This window comes from Lepisma saccharinum, chromosome 18 (genome assembly GCF_977018435.1).
Source record: "Lepisma saccharinum chromosome 18, izLepSacc3.1, whole genome shotgun sequence".
NCBI lineage: Eukaryota > Metazoa > Arthropoda > Insecta > Zygentoma > Lepismatidae > Lepisma > Lepisma saccharinum.
In genome coordinates, this window is record NC_139246.1 from 31,947,608 (window position 1) to 31,962,845 (window position 15,238).

The 15,238-nt window shown below is 38.5% G+C and overlaps 1 protein-coding gene across 1 annotated transcript in view; it reads left to right on the forward strand.

Annotated features, from left to right (window-relative positions):
• LOC146002495 (odorant receptor coreceptor-like) overlaps positions 1–15,238 on the forward strand; it is a 54,100-nt gene that overhangs the window by 6,156 nt on the left and 32,706 nt on the right. The window contains exon 2 of the mRNA XM_083140377.1: positions 3,374–3,816. Within this exon, the coding sequence (XP_082996503.1) occupies positions 3,374–3,816 (443 nt within the window). The remainder of the gene's footprint in view (positions 1–3,373; positions 3,817–15,238) is intronic.

Sequence of the window (15,238 nt, forward strand, 5' to 3'; positions counted from 1 at the left end):
TTCGTGATTCTTAGGATAAAACGCCTGGCTGCTATGCAACTAAAATAGCTTTACTGCTAGTTGGGTTGCAGAGAGGTTAGGCGTTTCTTGGTGTTTCTAAGATAATCAACAGCGCGCCAGTCTCCCATAATCTATTTTCTCTTCCGACAATCCGTTGTTGACTTATAATCAAGGGATCCCGGGTTCGATATCCGTTGGAGGCACATAGTGGCTCGGATCCACACTATAAACTGTATGTCCTGTACCGATTAACCTTTGTGTGAATAAATTCGGCTTAAGCAAAAATTCAAACTATTTATGACACGAGAATGAAAATCCTTGCAAATGTGAAGAATAGATGACGCTTGTATTTAATTCCTTGCAGTGAGAGTTGTAAATTAATAACATAATTGTTCATCAATTCAATTTATATTACGTAATTTTGTTTCTGAAATTTAATATTAATAACACTGGGCTGTATAGTTACTGTATTTAATTCAAGCAAGAAGAATGAAACTAATGTATGTATTCACATACAGATATACATCCTTATTAGTCACAAGAGAATGTACGAACTAATTCATGTTATACTTGACATTTGGCATAGTTAACAAATTTATTTTCATATACAACTAAGAAACGTAAGATTGAGCGGACACCGATACCTGTGGTATACGTATCATTTGGGTTTAATTTAGCAATACTGGTCGATACCTCTCCGGCATTTGGAGGAGTCGAATTATCCTGGACGTTATGCAAAATTTGAAGAACCCAACAATTTTTTACCAATAGTATTATGCAAACCAACCTACGTTTGTGATTAGATAACAGGTATTCTTATATTCTGATGTACTTTCTGAATATTTTTAAAGCAAAACTCTGGTACGTTGATGCCAATTAGCATTATTCAATAGCTTTGAACGCCAGGGGTCCCGGATTCGAATCCTGGCCTGGGTGTGGAAGTTTGTGAGCGCCCATTCATCAATTTAATAACATCATCACTAATCCCCATGTTCGCAAATTAGCCAAAAGTAGCACAAAGTCGAAGTAAAATAAATCAAAACAATTAATCAATAGCTTTGAACAATCTTTGTTACAATATTCAAGCATCGAAATCGGATGGAATCAGTAATAGTATGGGTATTGGTTTCAAGTTATATTGGCTCATACCTAGAAAGACACTCTCTCATTTGTACAGCCACAGCGATGTTCCTTCCACAGTTATACCTCATGCAATATACAGGGTGTCCCTAAAGTTCCGTTACCATTACAATCAACTACAGTACTGAAACCATACGAAACTCCTCTGGATTCCCTCAAGATGTCAAGGCGATATTCACTTCTACCCATATACGCTGCAGCGTATCAGCATCAACGGATTGCACAGCTGCAATGAAGTGTAACAGGATCTGGAATAGCAGTTTGGTATACACAATCCTCGACGTGCGCAAAAGGGAAATAATCCAAGGGGGTGATATCAGGAGAGCGTGGTTGTCAGGTGATTGGCCAGTCACGGCCTATCATTAATCTCCCAAGAAAATGTCTATCCAGAATATCCCAAGAGTCATGAGACTAATGTGGAGGAGCACCGCCTTGTTGGAAAAGAATGGATTGCTACAACTCGTTCACCTGGGAGAGAAGGTACTGTTCAAGCACATTGCAGTAAATTTTCCCTGTAATGCTGTCCTTCATAAAGTTATATTGATACCAATGAACTAATAATAACAACAAAAATGTTTTGAGCTGAAGAACATTTTGCAAACAACGCTGTATTATATGTCATATGGTTTCAGAGAAATATTTGATTGTAATGGTAACGGGACACCGTGTATAATTTGTGACACTCACTCCTCCGAGGTTTCCTAGAGAAATGGGGTCATTGACGAAATAAAAGGTAGCTTCAATTTCATTTCCTAATCGTTCAGGTTCGTGTTTAATGCTTCTTCATCTTAACTTACCTTCATCTCAGCTCATCTTCACATTTTTCGTGTTCTTCTTGTTGTGTTCTGTTCTTATGCAGTGACATTCACAGACAATATTCTCGCTTTGCCTCAAGAGTGACAAGAAATATTTTACAATTATCTCCTTTTAGTGATCTGGCAAGATTATTTCTCTTCCTTTCAGTCTCTTCTTTTTCAGTTTAGTTCTATTTTTCCATTTTCTTCGTTCTTTCTAACTTTCCTTTATTCTTCTATTATTATCTACATTTATTTTTCCCTCTGTTCCCATTCTATATTTGTATTCCTTCCTTGTTGCTTTCCTTCTATTTTCCAGCTTCCATCTTTTCCTTCACACTCTCTCTTCGTTTTCATTTTTACAGTCTGTTTGATTACCTTCTCCTTCCACCTTGTTTCTCTCCATGTGTATATTTTTGTAAATGCATCTTTCTTTCTTTCCATGTTTGTAGTTTCCTTCATCCAAACTCTCCTCATCTTTTACTCATTTTATTCTTCCCATCTATTATATCCCTCGGTTTTCATCCTTCCTCTTTCTTTCTCTATCTCCTTCCCTCTCTTTTTATCTCTCTCTGCTTATGTTATAAGTGTATATTTCTTGCTAGTTTCTTCTTCTCGTAACTCTCTCGTCCTCTGTCATGGTTTTGTTCCTTCCTATCTATTCTATTCCTCGGTTTTCATATTTTTCCTGTGTGTTTCTTTATCTCTTTCTGTTCCTGCATTTATTTTCATGAATGTTTGTTTCTCATTTGTGTACCTCTTTCTTTCGCCTTATATTTTGTATGCGTGTGTATTACACTATATCTACTACACTTGTTTTGAATAATTCTCGCGTACATTATTTGGTTGGTTGTTTGATTTATTTATTTGCTCTATTTTACTTCGCTTTTTGTGCCACTTGTGGCTAATTTGCGAACATGGAGATGAGTAATGACGTGATGGAATGTATGAATGGACACTCACAAACTACCATGCTTAGGTCGGGATCAGAACCCGGGACCCCTGGCGTCGTAGAGCTTTGTGATATCCACTCCCCCACCGGGTCCGACGTACACTTTGTGGGTGAGCAGAAGTTCGAGCTAGGCCAATTTCGTACGGTGGGCTAGAATCTACCTTTGCCGACCCGGTGGTAGTGTCCTTTGTGTTAAGACTTCATCAATTGAACATATCACAAGAAGAAACGTGGTATACAGCAAAATTCAAATGCCACAGAAACCGCTAAACCATCAATCTTGTTGCATTCTCTTGCACGTTTTTCCTCAAATAGGAAGTACCGCCGGTAGAGAGAACCCTTCCATTTCTTCATAAGACGTCTCAATACTAAATTCCCAAAACTGAAGCCATTCGTTTTCCAAATTAAAGTCTCTGCCGTTGCTGTCGTCAAAATTGTTTGTTATATAATTGGTCGTGTGGCTAACCCTTTCTCTGTTCTCTTCCAGCTCTATTGGCTCATATTCTGCATGTTCCAAGTCAACTCCCTCGACATGTTGTTCTGCGCCTGGATGATATACTCCATCGAGCAGCTGAAGCATCTTAAAGAGATAATGACTCCTCTTGTAGAGCTGAGCGCTGGCAGAGACCCCGATGCTCTGAGAAAAGCAGAACTCTGGCCAGAGATAAACACCATCGACAACACCGTCAGCAGACAAGACACTCCTCCATCGTACCAGGCAGCAGCCAGAAACAGGATATACCCGGAGACGTTGAATGTCGAGATGGAAAGATCTATGGTGATCAGCGACTTTGCTCATCTGAAAGAACCCATTATTGCTTACAATAGCGATGAGGCTAACATTGGAGAAAATGTTCTGACGATCAAACAGCAGGTGTATGTCAGGTCTGCTATCAAGTACTGGGTGGAACGTCACAAACATGTTGTAAGGTAGGTGTGCTTGCCTGCGTGTATTAAAAGAGGGTGTGTCTCTTAAGAAGCTAAGTACGAAGTGGTTCCTCTGGAACAGCAAATTCCATTTAATCATCAGATCGCAGAAGCAGAAAATAAATGTAAAATGACAACACTAAAATGGGCGTGTGTGTGCTGAGTCATTCCATACGAAATAAACACAGCACACAGCCTGACCATCTCCAATTTTCACGAAATGTAGAAAGTTGAAACTACGCATGGAACGTAGTAAAGGTGAAAATTTTGAGTCTCGTTTGCCTTGTAATTGTAAAATTATTCGAGGTCAAATTTCGCAGAAATTGCTCCGTCTAAGTTCGATTAGATAGCTTTACTAAATGGGCTATAACTCTCCTCCTATTTGGCCTAGGAAGCTGGTATAAAGTTGATCAAGCAGGGAATATAATAAGATTTCCAATGTAACAAGCCTATATTTGGATGAAAAGAAAATTTTGTCATATGTCCTTGACTTTAACCTTGAAACTCTCGAAACCATCCTCGTCAAAAATCTTCAAAACATATATTTGGCACGTCATGCTATACTGTAAAAGACATGAAAATATCAAACTGGGACTGCAATGGGATCCAAAGATACAAAATAATATGTGTTGCTAAGTAAATGATAAAAGCCTCATTAGTCATTACAATGTTGGCTAATAGAATCGGTCAAATGTCCGTTAACACCCGCTATAAAGTGTAATGGAGTTATGTTGGGTACAAGTGGTCATGATATAAACATGATAGGTCCCGGGATAATCATAGTTGAGTTGTCAAGCGGAGATCCGCTATATTGTTGGCCGAGTTATTGAATTCAACTCAAACATTTTCAATTAGAAAGGGTTAGGAAAAATGTAATTCATTTTGAAAATTGCACACGTCTGCGTTGATTTGGCATGAAATGAATTTGTGGCATGTCACTAAAACTTAAATTTTGGTGCAGCTTCCCTGAAACAGAAGCATTCAAATGCAAAAAGATGTGGCCAAATTGAGGATCGACTGCTAGAAAGGCCTGCACCTTCACGAAATTACGTATTAGGCAGGTCACTCAACGTTTGTGTTTCCTTCATGGCAAACTGGGTGTGTAAGGAGTGACCTGCTAGCAAGGCACCCACAACCCAACCTCACTTCCGAATAGTACACCCCAGTGACTGCTTCTTGTAGGTCAACGAGGTTCTGGCGCCTTGGCCCACTGCCTGGATGATTCTTTGTGCTAAGCGTCTCCTTAGAGCCTCAACTTTTAACCTATGATAAAACCATTAAGCCTTGTTTCCATGAACACCAAAAAGTCAATATGCTGACCTGGGTATAATTTATTTTATTTTAAAACATAAACTAAACGATGCGTTTCTACCGTCTAGCAAGGTCTTCTTCAGACTCTATACCAAATACAAATGAAATAAGGTACAAAACAGGAATATATATATATATATATATATATATATATATATATATATATATATATTACAAAAATCGCTCCCCTCCAGACACAAGATAATTATAAGTAAGTTATCTGGAACATTCCTTTCCAGGTGTTCCAGCAGGTGGCCTTCCCCTGTCAACTGTTGTTTCACCTGACAAGCGATTTAGATAAATATTTCCTTTCATCTAGAAACTGGTTGGACTTCTTATCTCACGCTCCTTTTCCTTATCCTTTCATTCTTCATTCCTCTTCCTTCTTCTCTCCTCCTTCGCTCTTGTCCTTTCTACTCTTTCTAACACTTTCTTCCATTCTTTGTTTATCTTCAGTCCCCCATTCCAGTTTATTGTGTCTTCTTCCCCTTTCATCTCTACTTCCTTGGCCTCCTTCCATTTTCTCACTAGTACTGTCTTCTCCCTTCCTATCTGCTTAGCCTCATCCCACTCTATGTCATGTCCTGTTTCTCTCGTGTGCTTAAATATTGCATTTCTCTCTCTCTTAACTTTCTAATAATCTTTTGTCTGAAGGGGAGTGAGTTTTGTGTATATATATATTCATGTTTTGTACCTCGTATATCGACCCACAATATTAAAAGCAACCAGTCAAAGCTTCATGCCAAACTAGATTTAGAAATCATGAAAATTTTATTTTTAAAAAAAATATCGTATTTACAAACCCTTCAGACTTCACACAATATTTTTGAAGTCAATGCTCTTGAATATGTATTAGCGTTTCAAATATACGAAGACTCCACCGAAAGTAATACATACGTTACAGTATATTTTTTTAGTTACTAACATAGGTCACTTAAATTACACACGTTGGAAAAGTAACTCTTCCTCTCTACGCAATGGTACAACTCAACATGGTCTGCATCACAAGATATGCATTTACGTCATCGTTGAATCCAACTCTCGTATTCTCTTTGAAAAAAATTGTAGGTGTGCACTGTAGCACCCACAACTTTACTGCATTTTAAGGCCTCGGAGAAGAGGTGTGACGACTTTCAAGCATATTTTTGGATCATAAAGATTCCCGTTTCATCCCCTGTCACCGGATCGGGAAAATTTGTTTCCATTCGTTTCAAAAGGTTTCAGCAGATCAGAGCAGACTTTCACCTTTATCTCCTATACAGGGTGTCTCAAGAGTAATAGCGCAAACTGACACATTTGAAAGTACACGATAATAGAAGCAAAAAAGTCTCAGTAAACGTGGGTCTGCAAACGAGCCGTTTTCGAGATAATCGCGAATGTGTGATTACAAACCGCCACGGACTTCATTGTTTGTAAACGTCGTCCTATTTGGTACTCTTCGTTGCTGTATGGTTCCATTTTCACTACACAGTACAGCTCAACTGACGTGACTCCCACGATTAGACTGCGTACTGATTGTATCCATCCTGTTTGATTGCAACGCCACCTCTCGGAAATGTTCTGTTCTGTAAACAAAGAGCAAACCTCGGAACGCGCAAGGAGTAAAGCACTCGGTGTTTACAAAATGCAATCAGTGACGGCTTCTAACAACACATTCGGGCACATTGTTAGCATTTTACCAACTAGGACGGCGTTTATAAACAATGAAGTCAGTGGCGGCTTGCAACCACACATTCGCGATTATCTCGAAAACGGCTCTTTTGCAGACCCATATTTACTGATCCTTTTTTGCTTGTATTATCGTGTACTTTCATTTTTGTCAGTGTGCGCTATTACTTATGAGACACCCTGTATATCAAGTGTGATGTTTGTTCAGGAACCCACTTTAAACACACTTTCCGATTTCCTAAGACCTCCAACACTTTCTGTATGGTATTGTGATAACGGTCAAGTTGTGTAGCAAACACGGATAGTTACTCGTCTGTTCTTGTGAATCATTTGGTCCATTCGTTAAAGATTTGTGCCGGTGCTGATGCTTTCCACTGAGTCGTTGGTCTTCAATTTTGGTTTTCTCTTCCTTAACACGTTAACTGCCCCGTGAGTTGTATTTAACTTACGCTAGTTCTATACCTGGAGCTTGTGAAGCGTATTCAACTAGATCGTCTATTTGCCCTCGGAGCCTCGTGGTGCACAGACAACTCACGCTACATAACATACATGTTACTTCAAGAGTGCCCCGTGGACACAATTGTGCAGATGGTTTGTAAAAACCTTATTTAGTAATACTGTTATTGTAACAATTAATACGAATAATTTAAAAAGCCTGGATCAAGTGAATATATGTGCACTAACTTATTTTATATTTACTTTTTCTTTTAAATTTCACTTAAAACTGACAAGTAAGCAAAACAACATTTTCCCTCAATAACTGTTTTCAAGTTTTTCCGTTTGTGTGTTTGGTCTTGAATTATTGCTGGCCAGCTCCTCGAACTATATCGGTACAATAGTATTCGTCAGAGTCATGTTGCAATTAATAAACACTCAATGCTCAGAAAAGAATACCAATGTGCAATCATTTTCTTTGTTTATACTTACCTTGAACTTTAAATTTAGACTATTCGGTTTTACTGTTATTTTGACTCTACGAGCTCTGAGCTTACAGTACAAGACAGACCAGTCACTCCTAAGTCTTAAGTTACTTTATAGACAGTAACTAATCAATCAACTTGGCAAAGCAGGATATAAGCAACAATTTAGAACTATTATAATTTTCTACCGTTATATTAAGAAAATATCCTAGTATCCAACAATTACTACACACTTTACACGTCAGGGGTTGTCTTCACACGTCTCTGCACTTCCAAAAATAGGCTTTTCTCCTTACACTGTTTTCTTCTTCAGTTCTTCTTTATATCTCAGAGGGGGGTGGGGGTATGGTGGTAGATAACACATCCAATAGCTGGGTTATGTAAAATTGTTTGTACTTATGAACAAATAATTTTATTTTCCTAAACAGTATACAAGATATGGTTACATAGAACGATTATTACGTTATGTATACGTATAAAAGTAGTCAAACTACTTTCGGAGATATGAGCTTATACCCTGGTACCTGAAAATTAACCCAGGGCGTCAGTTCCGCGAATATTCTACGGATTCCCGCGCTTTTCTTTGATTCATCCTTTATTTGCCATTTTTTTATTACAATAATTCACTGTGACATTGCCAAGAATGCTCCAGTGTGAAGAACCAAATTTGTTCGGTTTTCCTGAACAAAGTTGGTTTTACATCATTCTACAAGGTAAGAAGATTAAGATGAAGGTTAGAAATAGTAGGAAGTAAATAAGTGTTAGTGTTTAACATTAATATTATTTATGATCACAGATACGAAATTACATAAGTGTGTAATTGGGTGGTTAATGTTTTCTTAGGATAAGTTTTATTGTGTGTCGTGTGCATTAGTGTTGATGGATGAGATGAGGAATAGACATTAACACTATTTTATGAATGTTAAGCAGGGTCTATGTTCTAGTATGTTATGTTTGAGATAGTGAGAATATTATTGGCTTTGAGATGTTAGTATTAATACCAGGAAGGGATATGAAAGAGCGAGTGGTGCTTGATACAGGGAGACTTGCGGATAAGGCACTTGAGTAATGTAAGGCGTAAGTACTGGGGTGATTTCTTGTATTATTTCCACAGGAATTCCGTCTGGCCCCGGGGACTTCTTCCTCTTCATGCTGCTTATCTCGTTTTCTACTTCCTGGGTAGTGAAAGGTAATATTGGTGATTCTCGATATGGCTGGTGATAGATTTTTCTTGTATTCTTATTTTCATCGCTGTCGTTTTCAGGTTTGTCGTCTGATATGAGATTCTTCATTAGGAAGTTGATGGTTTCTGCCAAGTCCTTTGTCATATTCGTGTTGTTCTCGTCATTAATTAAGGTGGAAATGGTTTGCGTTTTTTTTATTTTGCCTGTAGCGATTTTATACGGGGTGCCCCATTTATTTATTTCCAGACGTTTTTCGATGAAGATATTCCATTGTTGTGTCTTATAATTTAGTAGCTCGGTTTCGTATTGCTTTTTTTGGCACGGTAAATCTGGAGGTTGGCATTTCTGTATTGTGAGATGATGGATTTTTTATATAGTTTCCTGGCTTTTTGCATTTGTTTCTTAAGGTTGGTTAGTTTCTTTGGCCATGGCTTCCTCTTCATTTTCCTTTGGTTATTTCTGGGTGTTGAATTTTCAATTGCTTGTCTGATGTTTGCAGAGAGTTGCTCTGCGAGCGTGTTGAGTGATTTTTGTTGGTCCAGTTGTTCAGGGATAATGAGTTTTTCTAGGAATTTTTGATGATCGATTTTTCTCCAGTTCAATATGTTCTCCTGGTCTGTCTGTTCAAGCTGATGTTGTATGTAGATTTAGTCGAATAGTATTAAGTTGTGATCGCTTGTTGTGGCGAGATCTATAACTTTCTAGTTTTGGACATCGCCCAAGACCCTTGCATTCGTGAGTGTTAGATCAATGTTGCTTGAGGCGCCCGCCCTTCCCCTGTAGGTGGGCGGATTATCTGGCTGATTTTCGACTTTTAAGTTGTGCTCTGAAATGAATTCCTCCATGGCTACCCCCTTGGTGTCGGTTTCTTGGCTGTACCACCACGGAGAGGAGGAGGTCGTGTCAACTGTGATTATGATCTTGTAGTTTTTGTACGCATTGCAGATCAGATCGATGTTTTCCAGATATGGGTCTATTTCATGGTTGAATTGAAAATAACTATTTATTAGGATCCAAGAACCATGCTCGGAAGATATTTGAGCGCAATTTATGTGTGTTTCACAAAATTGTGTATTTTGGTGATTGTTAGATTTCTGTTTAGGTTGATTATTGCTGCCATGGTTTGATTGCGGTCCTGAATTGTGTGAACGTTGAGTGGTATGTAGGGAATTTTGTTTTTGGATATGTATGGTTCTTGCAATGAGAATTATGTCAATGTGTTGCTCTTTGCAGTAATTGATTGCTTCAAGTGTTGCAAGCTTGCTTCTTCTGGTGTTGATCTGTGCAACGCGTATCTTGTCGTTATCTATGAGTGCCGTACTAGTTGGTGGCATCGGGGCCATTCGTTTGTTGCTATGAACTCCATTCTCCCGTGTGCCCTTACAAAGTCCGCGTAAACATCGTCAAGTACCAGGGACTCTCCGCGACGTCCGAAAGCTGTCTCGGTTTGTACTTATATGTCCACTAGCGTTTTTGTCTATGGTCTTACTGTGTATTTTTTTCCCAAGTCACATCTTTGGCTGTCGTTTCGCGTCGCGACGGCGGATGGAACTATAGCCAACCAATGAAGTCAATTGTCACGAGTGTTTCATATCAGAGTCTGGAGCTGGACTGTTGTTGACCGCGGAAATCATCACGAGGGTAACACTTCTAACTCTTAAGCTGGACTGTTCACGTATGTTTCCATCAGTGACGTCATTGAACCAAGAAGACTGCAAGTGGAGTTAGAAAATCACACCACTGTATGCCACAAGGTTATTAGAAGTATAGGTTGGGCCAATCCGTTGTTTACTCGTGATGCCGAAACGACGGTAAGAGGTGAATTTATCCATGAAATGAATTCCAAATCTATGCGCTAGTGTTGCACTATGCAGATAGGAAACCATGCCAGAAACTGAACACACGAAACCGAGTACACAAATGAGCATTTACACCCATTTACATTTTGTGGTTTCAGACAAATTGAAAATACATATCGATGGCTACTTATTGTTATGCGGGACAGAATAATATTGGTCGGAACGGTAATTGTTTTAAATCCCGACATTCTGAACGGGAAATATTCGCAAGGCTCTGGAAATCTCAAATTCTACACGTCATTTTCACCTTAAGTGATTGTCTTTTTTCATTTCTAGAATTAAAACTAACAATTTCCGATAAGTTCCAGACACTTGCAATGTAAAAACGTCAAGAATTAATATCGTTTTAAATGACCATTCGGTATTTCCCGACTGCTCGGGAACCAGAAAAGTAGGGAAGTAATTTGCTGAAGTCGGGATCGGGACGGAATTTTTCTTTCCGATCCCGGTCCCGACCCTTCGAGATACCGCACACCACTTGTTATTATTATTTAATTTGGTTCAGCACAAGATACATCTTCCAAGTACGTTGAACATAATATACTGTGCATACCAGAAAAGAAAAGTTCAAATGAGCATTTATGTACGCTATATTTACACTAGGCTATGCACTTGTATTTTTTTCTTCAGTTCACAACATGTTTCCGCGAAAATATTAAAGTCTGCCTAACATGAAATGTAATACTGTTCAACTTTGCTTTCACGCAAACTTGGCATGAAGTAATATTTCATTCTCACAGGCAGTGGGGTGCCCAAGGGGGAGTTGGTGGAGATTATAACCCCTCCTTTGGCCCAGTATCCCTAAAAGAAAAAAGAACGTCAAATGTAGGAAAAGATGACAAGATGAGGGATGACTACCACAAATAGTGTACGTAATCCCTCCCTTTCGAAAATCCTGGCCTCGCCACTGCAGTCTCAGGTTAAAATGCAAGGGCACATTTTTTCCACCTTTCGATGTGTAGTCTTTAATTTCTGCAGTAGAAACTTACCGATGTGTAAAATGATTAATACGACAACTTTCGTGTCGATATTTTATAAGCACAAAATATACACGAAGTTTGATATGGGATATGTCAATAATATTAATGTCTAATTTTGAATACAAGGAAATTAACCTGTAGTCTACTTATACCTATTAAATTAGTAAAAACAATAATACTTTAAGAAAGTTAAGAAGTAATGTAGTGTATTTTGTAATAATAAGAAAACGTTTTATACTTAATGTCCATTAATGGCAAATGTGACACAAATAATCTTCTATAAAACAAATTTTATATTAGCAAGCTCCTTAGTGTGGTTCTAAATTTAGATGTATTTTTATTCTTGAAGACATAGATAATAGTAGGCAAATTGTCCATTTCTATTTTCATTTTTCCTTGTTCTACATCCTGTGTTGTTTTAAATAATGGAAATCACATGTTGTCCTCTGCTTATTTCAATTTGTGATCACCAGATTGGGGAAAACAGACTGGAGGAAAATGGTGATGGGCAATTCGCCTACCATTTCTTTTGCCATTGGCTTACAATTCTTTCTCGATTTTCCCTACATATTCACATAAAGCAATGAAAATACAAACTGCTAATTTTTCATTCTATTTTGGGTATTTATTAAACTGTACGTGTTTGCATTTATATTTGGTAAATTTACTTTGCTCTTCCGGCCATTTAAGTCAATTGAGATGATGAAGTAGTGATAAAATAGATGAATGACCAATCACAGTTCCCCTTACTTATAAGAGCGACTACAAGAAAAAGAACCTTCGTCGAAAAGTCCCCGCGCACCTTCCTCCTCTTCCGTTCAACTCAGGCTATAAGATTGCATGCTCCACCCTCCCCCTCCCCTTCACACTGGAGTACGGTGCACAGGAGTCGCGAGTATGCGCAGGTATCTTTGCTTCTGGTTCCACTATAATAGTAATATAAAAATGTACACTCACCTCACTTAGTTCTCCGGCAGATTGTTTCTTTATACATCATACTTGAAGAAGATACAATTCAATCTATAGATGTACACTGTATATAACACACCTTATTACTGACTTCCTTGACCCTGGAAGTACAGGGACAAGGAAAACAAAGAAATGAGCATAATTTTCTCTTCGGTCGGAGAAGATGTTGAACCTAAACCAAAAAGAACACAAATAATGAACTCGACAATGTAAATTGATGAGATTTAGTAAATCATTTGATGAATTGGACTAATCGTAAATGACATAATCAGCTCAGATCCTATTACTTCTTCATTGTATGTGACGTAAAGTTCCCGCCCAACCGTTTGACGGCGTTAGTGGCTATCGTATCTCCTTTACCACAGCCTGTAGTACACATCCTCATCTAGACAGTGTTCTTGTTCTGTTGTTTAATATCTGCATACTGCAGCACTGTCGTTCTGTCATTTCACGTGACTTCACATTGAAGTGATGCATTCACTTGGCCGGTTACACGTCATCGCACGCAAAAACTTCAACCGTTACCATGGATATGGGCCAGGGCTGGTATGTCCACCAATGGCAACAGCCTAGCAACAGCTCCTGTTTCGATTGTTCTGTTGTGGTTGTTTTGGTTTCACTATTCCTAGGATAATTGCTCAACACCCGAAACTAATACGCAGATACGCTCCTTGAAACCAAACACCCTTCCGTCCTACGCAAAATCCCTGCGTGACCAAAAAGAATCGGTCATAAATGTTTAGAAAAAATACAACAATAAGTATTCTCTGAACCAAATATAACTCAGGTGACTTGCAACGTAATACTTGATTCTAGCGCTGCGTGACTTGCATATAACACACACACATAAAATAATTAAAAATAAAAAAAAATCATCTAATCATCTTGAAACAGATTGCTTTCGACGTTGTTATTATATTTGCGTAATAAAACGCCGTGGCCCCAAGATTTTTTCTACTGTGGCATCCATGTACAAACATTTTCTTCCCAACGTCTTCTGTGGATGTCAATCTTCGTCAGAACACAATTACGATACATGAACATTATTTGGATTCTATTATTTACCAGCAATGAGGCCGTGAAAAAGGGTTTACGAAGAGTGCAACATAAATCATTGATATCTCGAGAAACCTCTTCATTATTCAAAATGGATAAAGTTAATTAATTATTTCATACTTAGAGTTATTAGACTGTCACTGACGCCTACAAAAGAGTGAAAGAAAACATTTACTAGAATGTGGAAGGGATTCTAAATAACTATAATTTTCTAGAATTAGTAATATAGTGGCCGTTTTGTGGAAGGAGAGGAACTTGCATAAACTGGTTTGTCGTTGTAGGCAAGAAGCCAGCGCCATCTTTTGAGCATTATGAACACTACTGACAGCACTTTTATGGTATTTCTGAAAAATCACTTTTCATTGATTTTACCTGAAAAGTACTGTACTTAGCGCCACCTTCCAGTTACATCTCTAATTGAATTCAAAATTCATGTCACTCGGAAGGTGGCAGATGTTAGTTTTTCTCCCTGAAAAACACTAATAGCGGGTTTCTTTGAGTAGGCTGCCAATTTAGCTGGCGCCTACTGGCTGAAGTAAAAATATAAAGAGCCAAGATCGAACTGAGAGTACCAATAGGACGATGGAATGTCATTGGAGAGCGTCCTGAGTGCACCTCTCCCGCAAGAAGTTATCCAATCAGCAAATCTAGTATGTCAAATAGGAATAACCAAATTTCAATTGCACTTATGCCCTGAAAGATGCTAATTGAATGGAGAATTCCTTTTTATTACCTGCCACTAAGTCTGGTCTGACCCAGATATCTATACATGCCTTTGAAAGAGACAAAGAGTTTAGTATTACCACATCCCATCCACTCAAAAAACTGCTACTATAGCTCTTGCGACGGGGGAAGTGGGGAGCAGGGAATACACAGAAGACCAAACAGACCATAGCGGTGGCGCGAGAGTTACGACTACGCGGGAGGAAGTGCTCCTCGCACCTCATTCTACAGGCTGCTATGTTTGTTATCGCGCTGGATTGGTCGCCGTAAGGCTGGACAAGAGCTTTAACCTACCAATTGGCTTAGAGAATGTACATTTATCTCAAAACCTTCTTTATTAATTCCTACTTAATTGCATTTGCTTATATTACGCTATGTGTTTTTTAAGCGATTGTACCTGTTAAAAGTACTTGAGGCCTAATCTAAATTTTTGACAACAAAGTTCTAGTAACTCTTCTGGTCTGAAGTGTATTCATTAATCCTAAACCATTCTGTAACTGGCAGAAATGGTAGCATTGAAATAACACTGATAGCCTAATCGGGAGTGGACGTACAATTTAAAGTGGTATCCGAACTACTGTGCAATGTGACTCAACCGGGGATCGAACCCGTGACCTCTCGTTCCTTTATGTTTGGGATTGTCCCTTCTTCCATCTCATCACTGTTTATCATCATATTCTCTTTTAGCCAAAAGTGGCAGAAAAGCATAGTAAAATAAAGTAAATCAATTAAAGAATCAATTAATTGGATTCTGT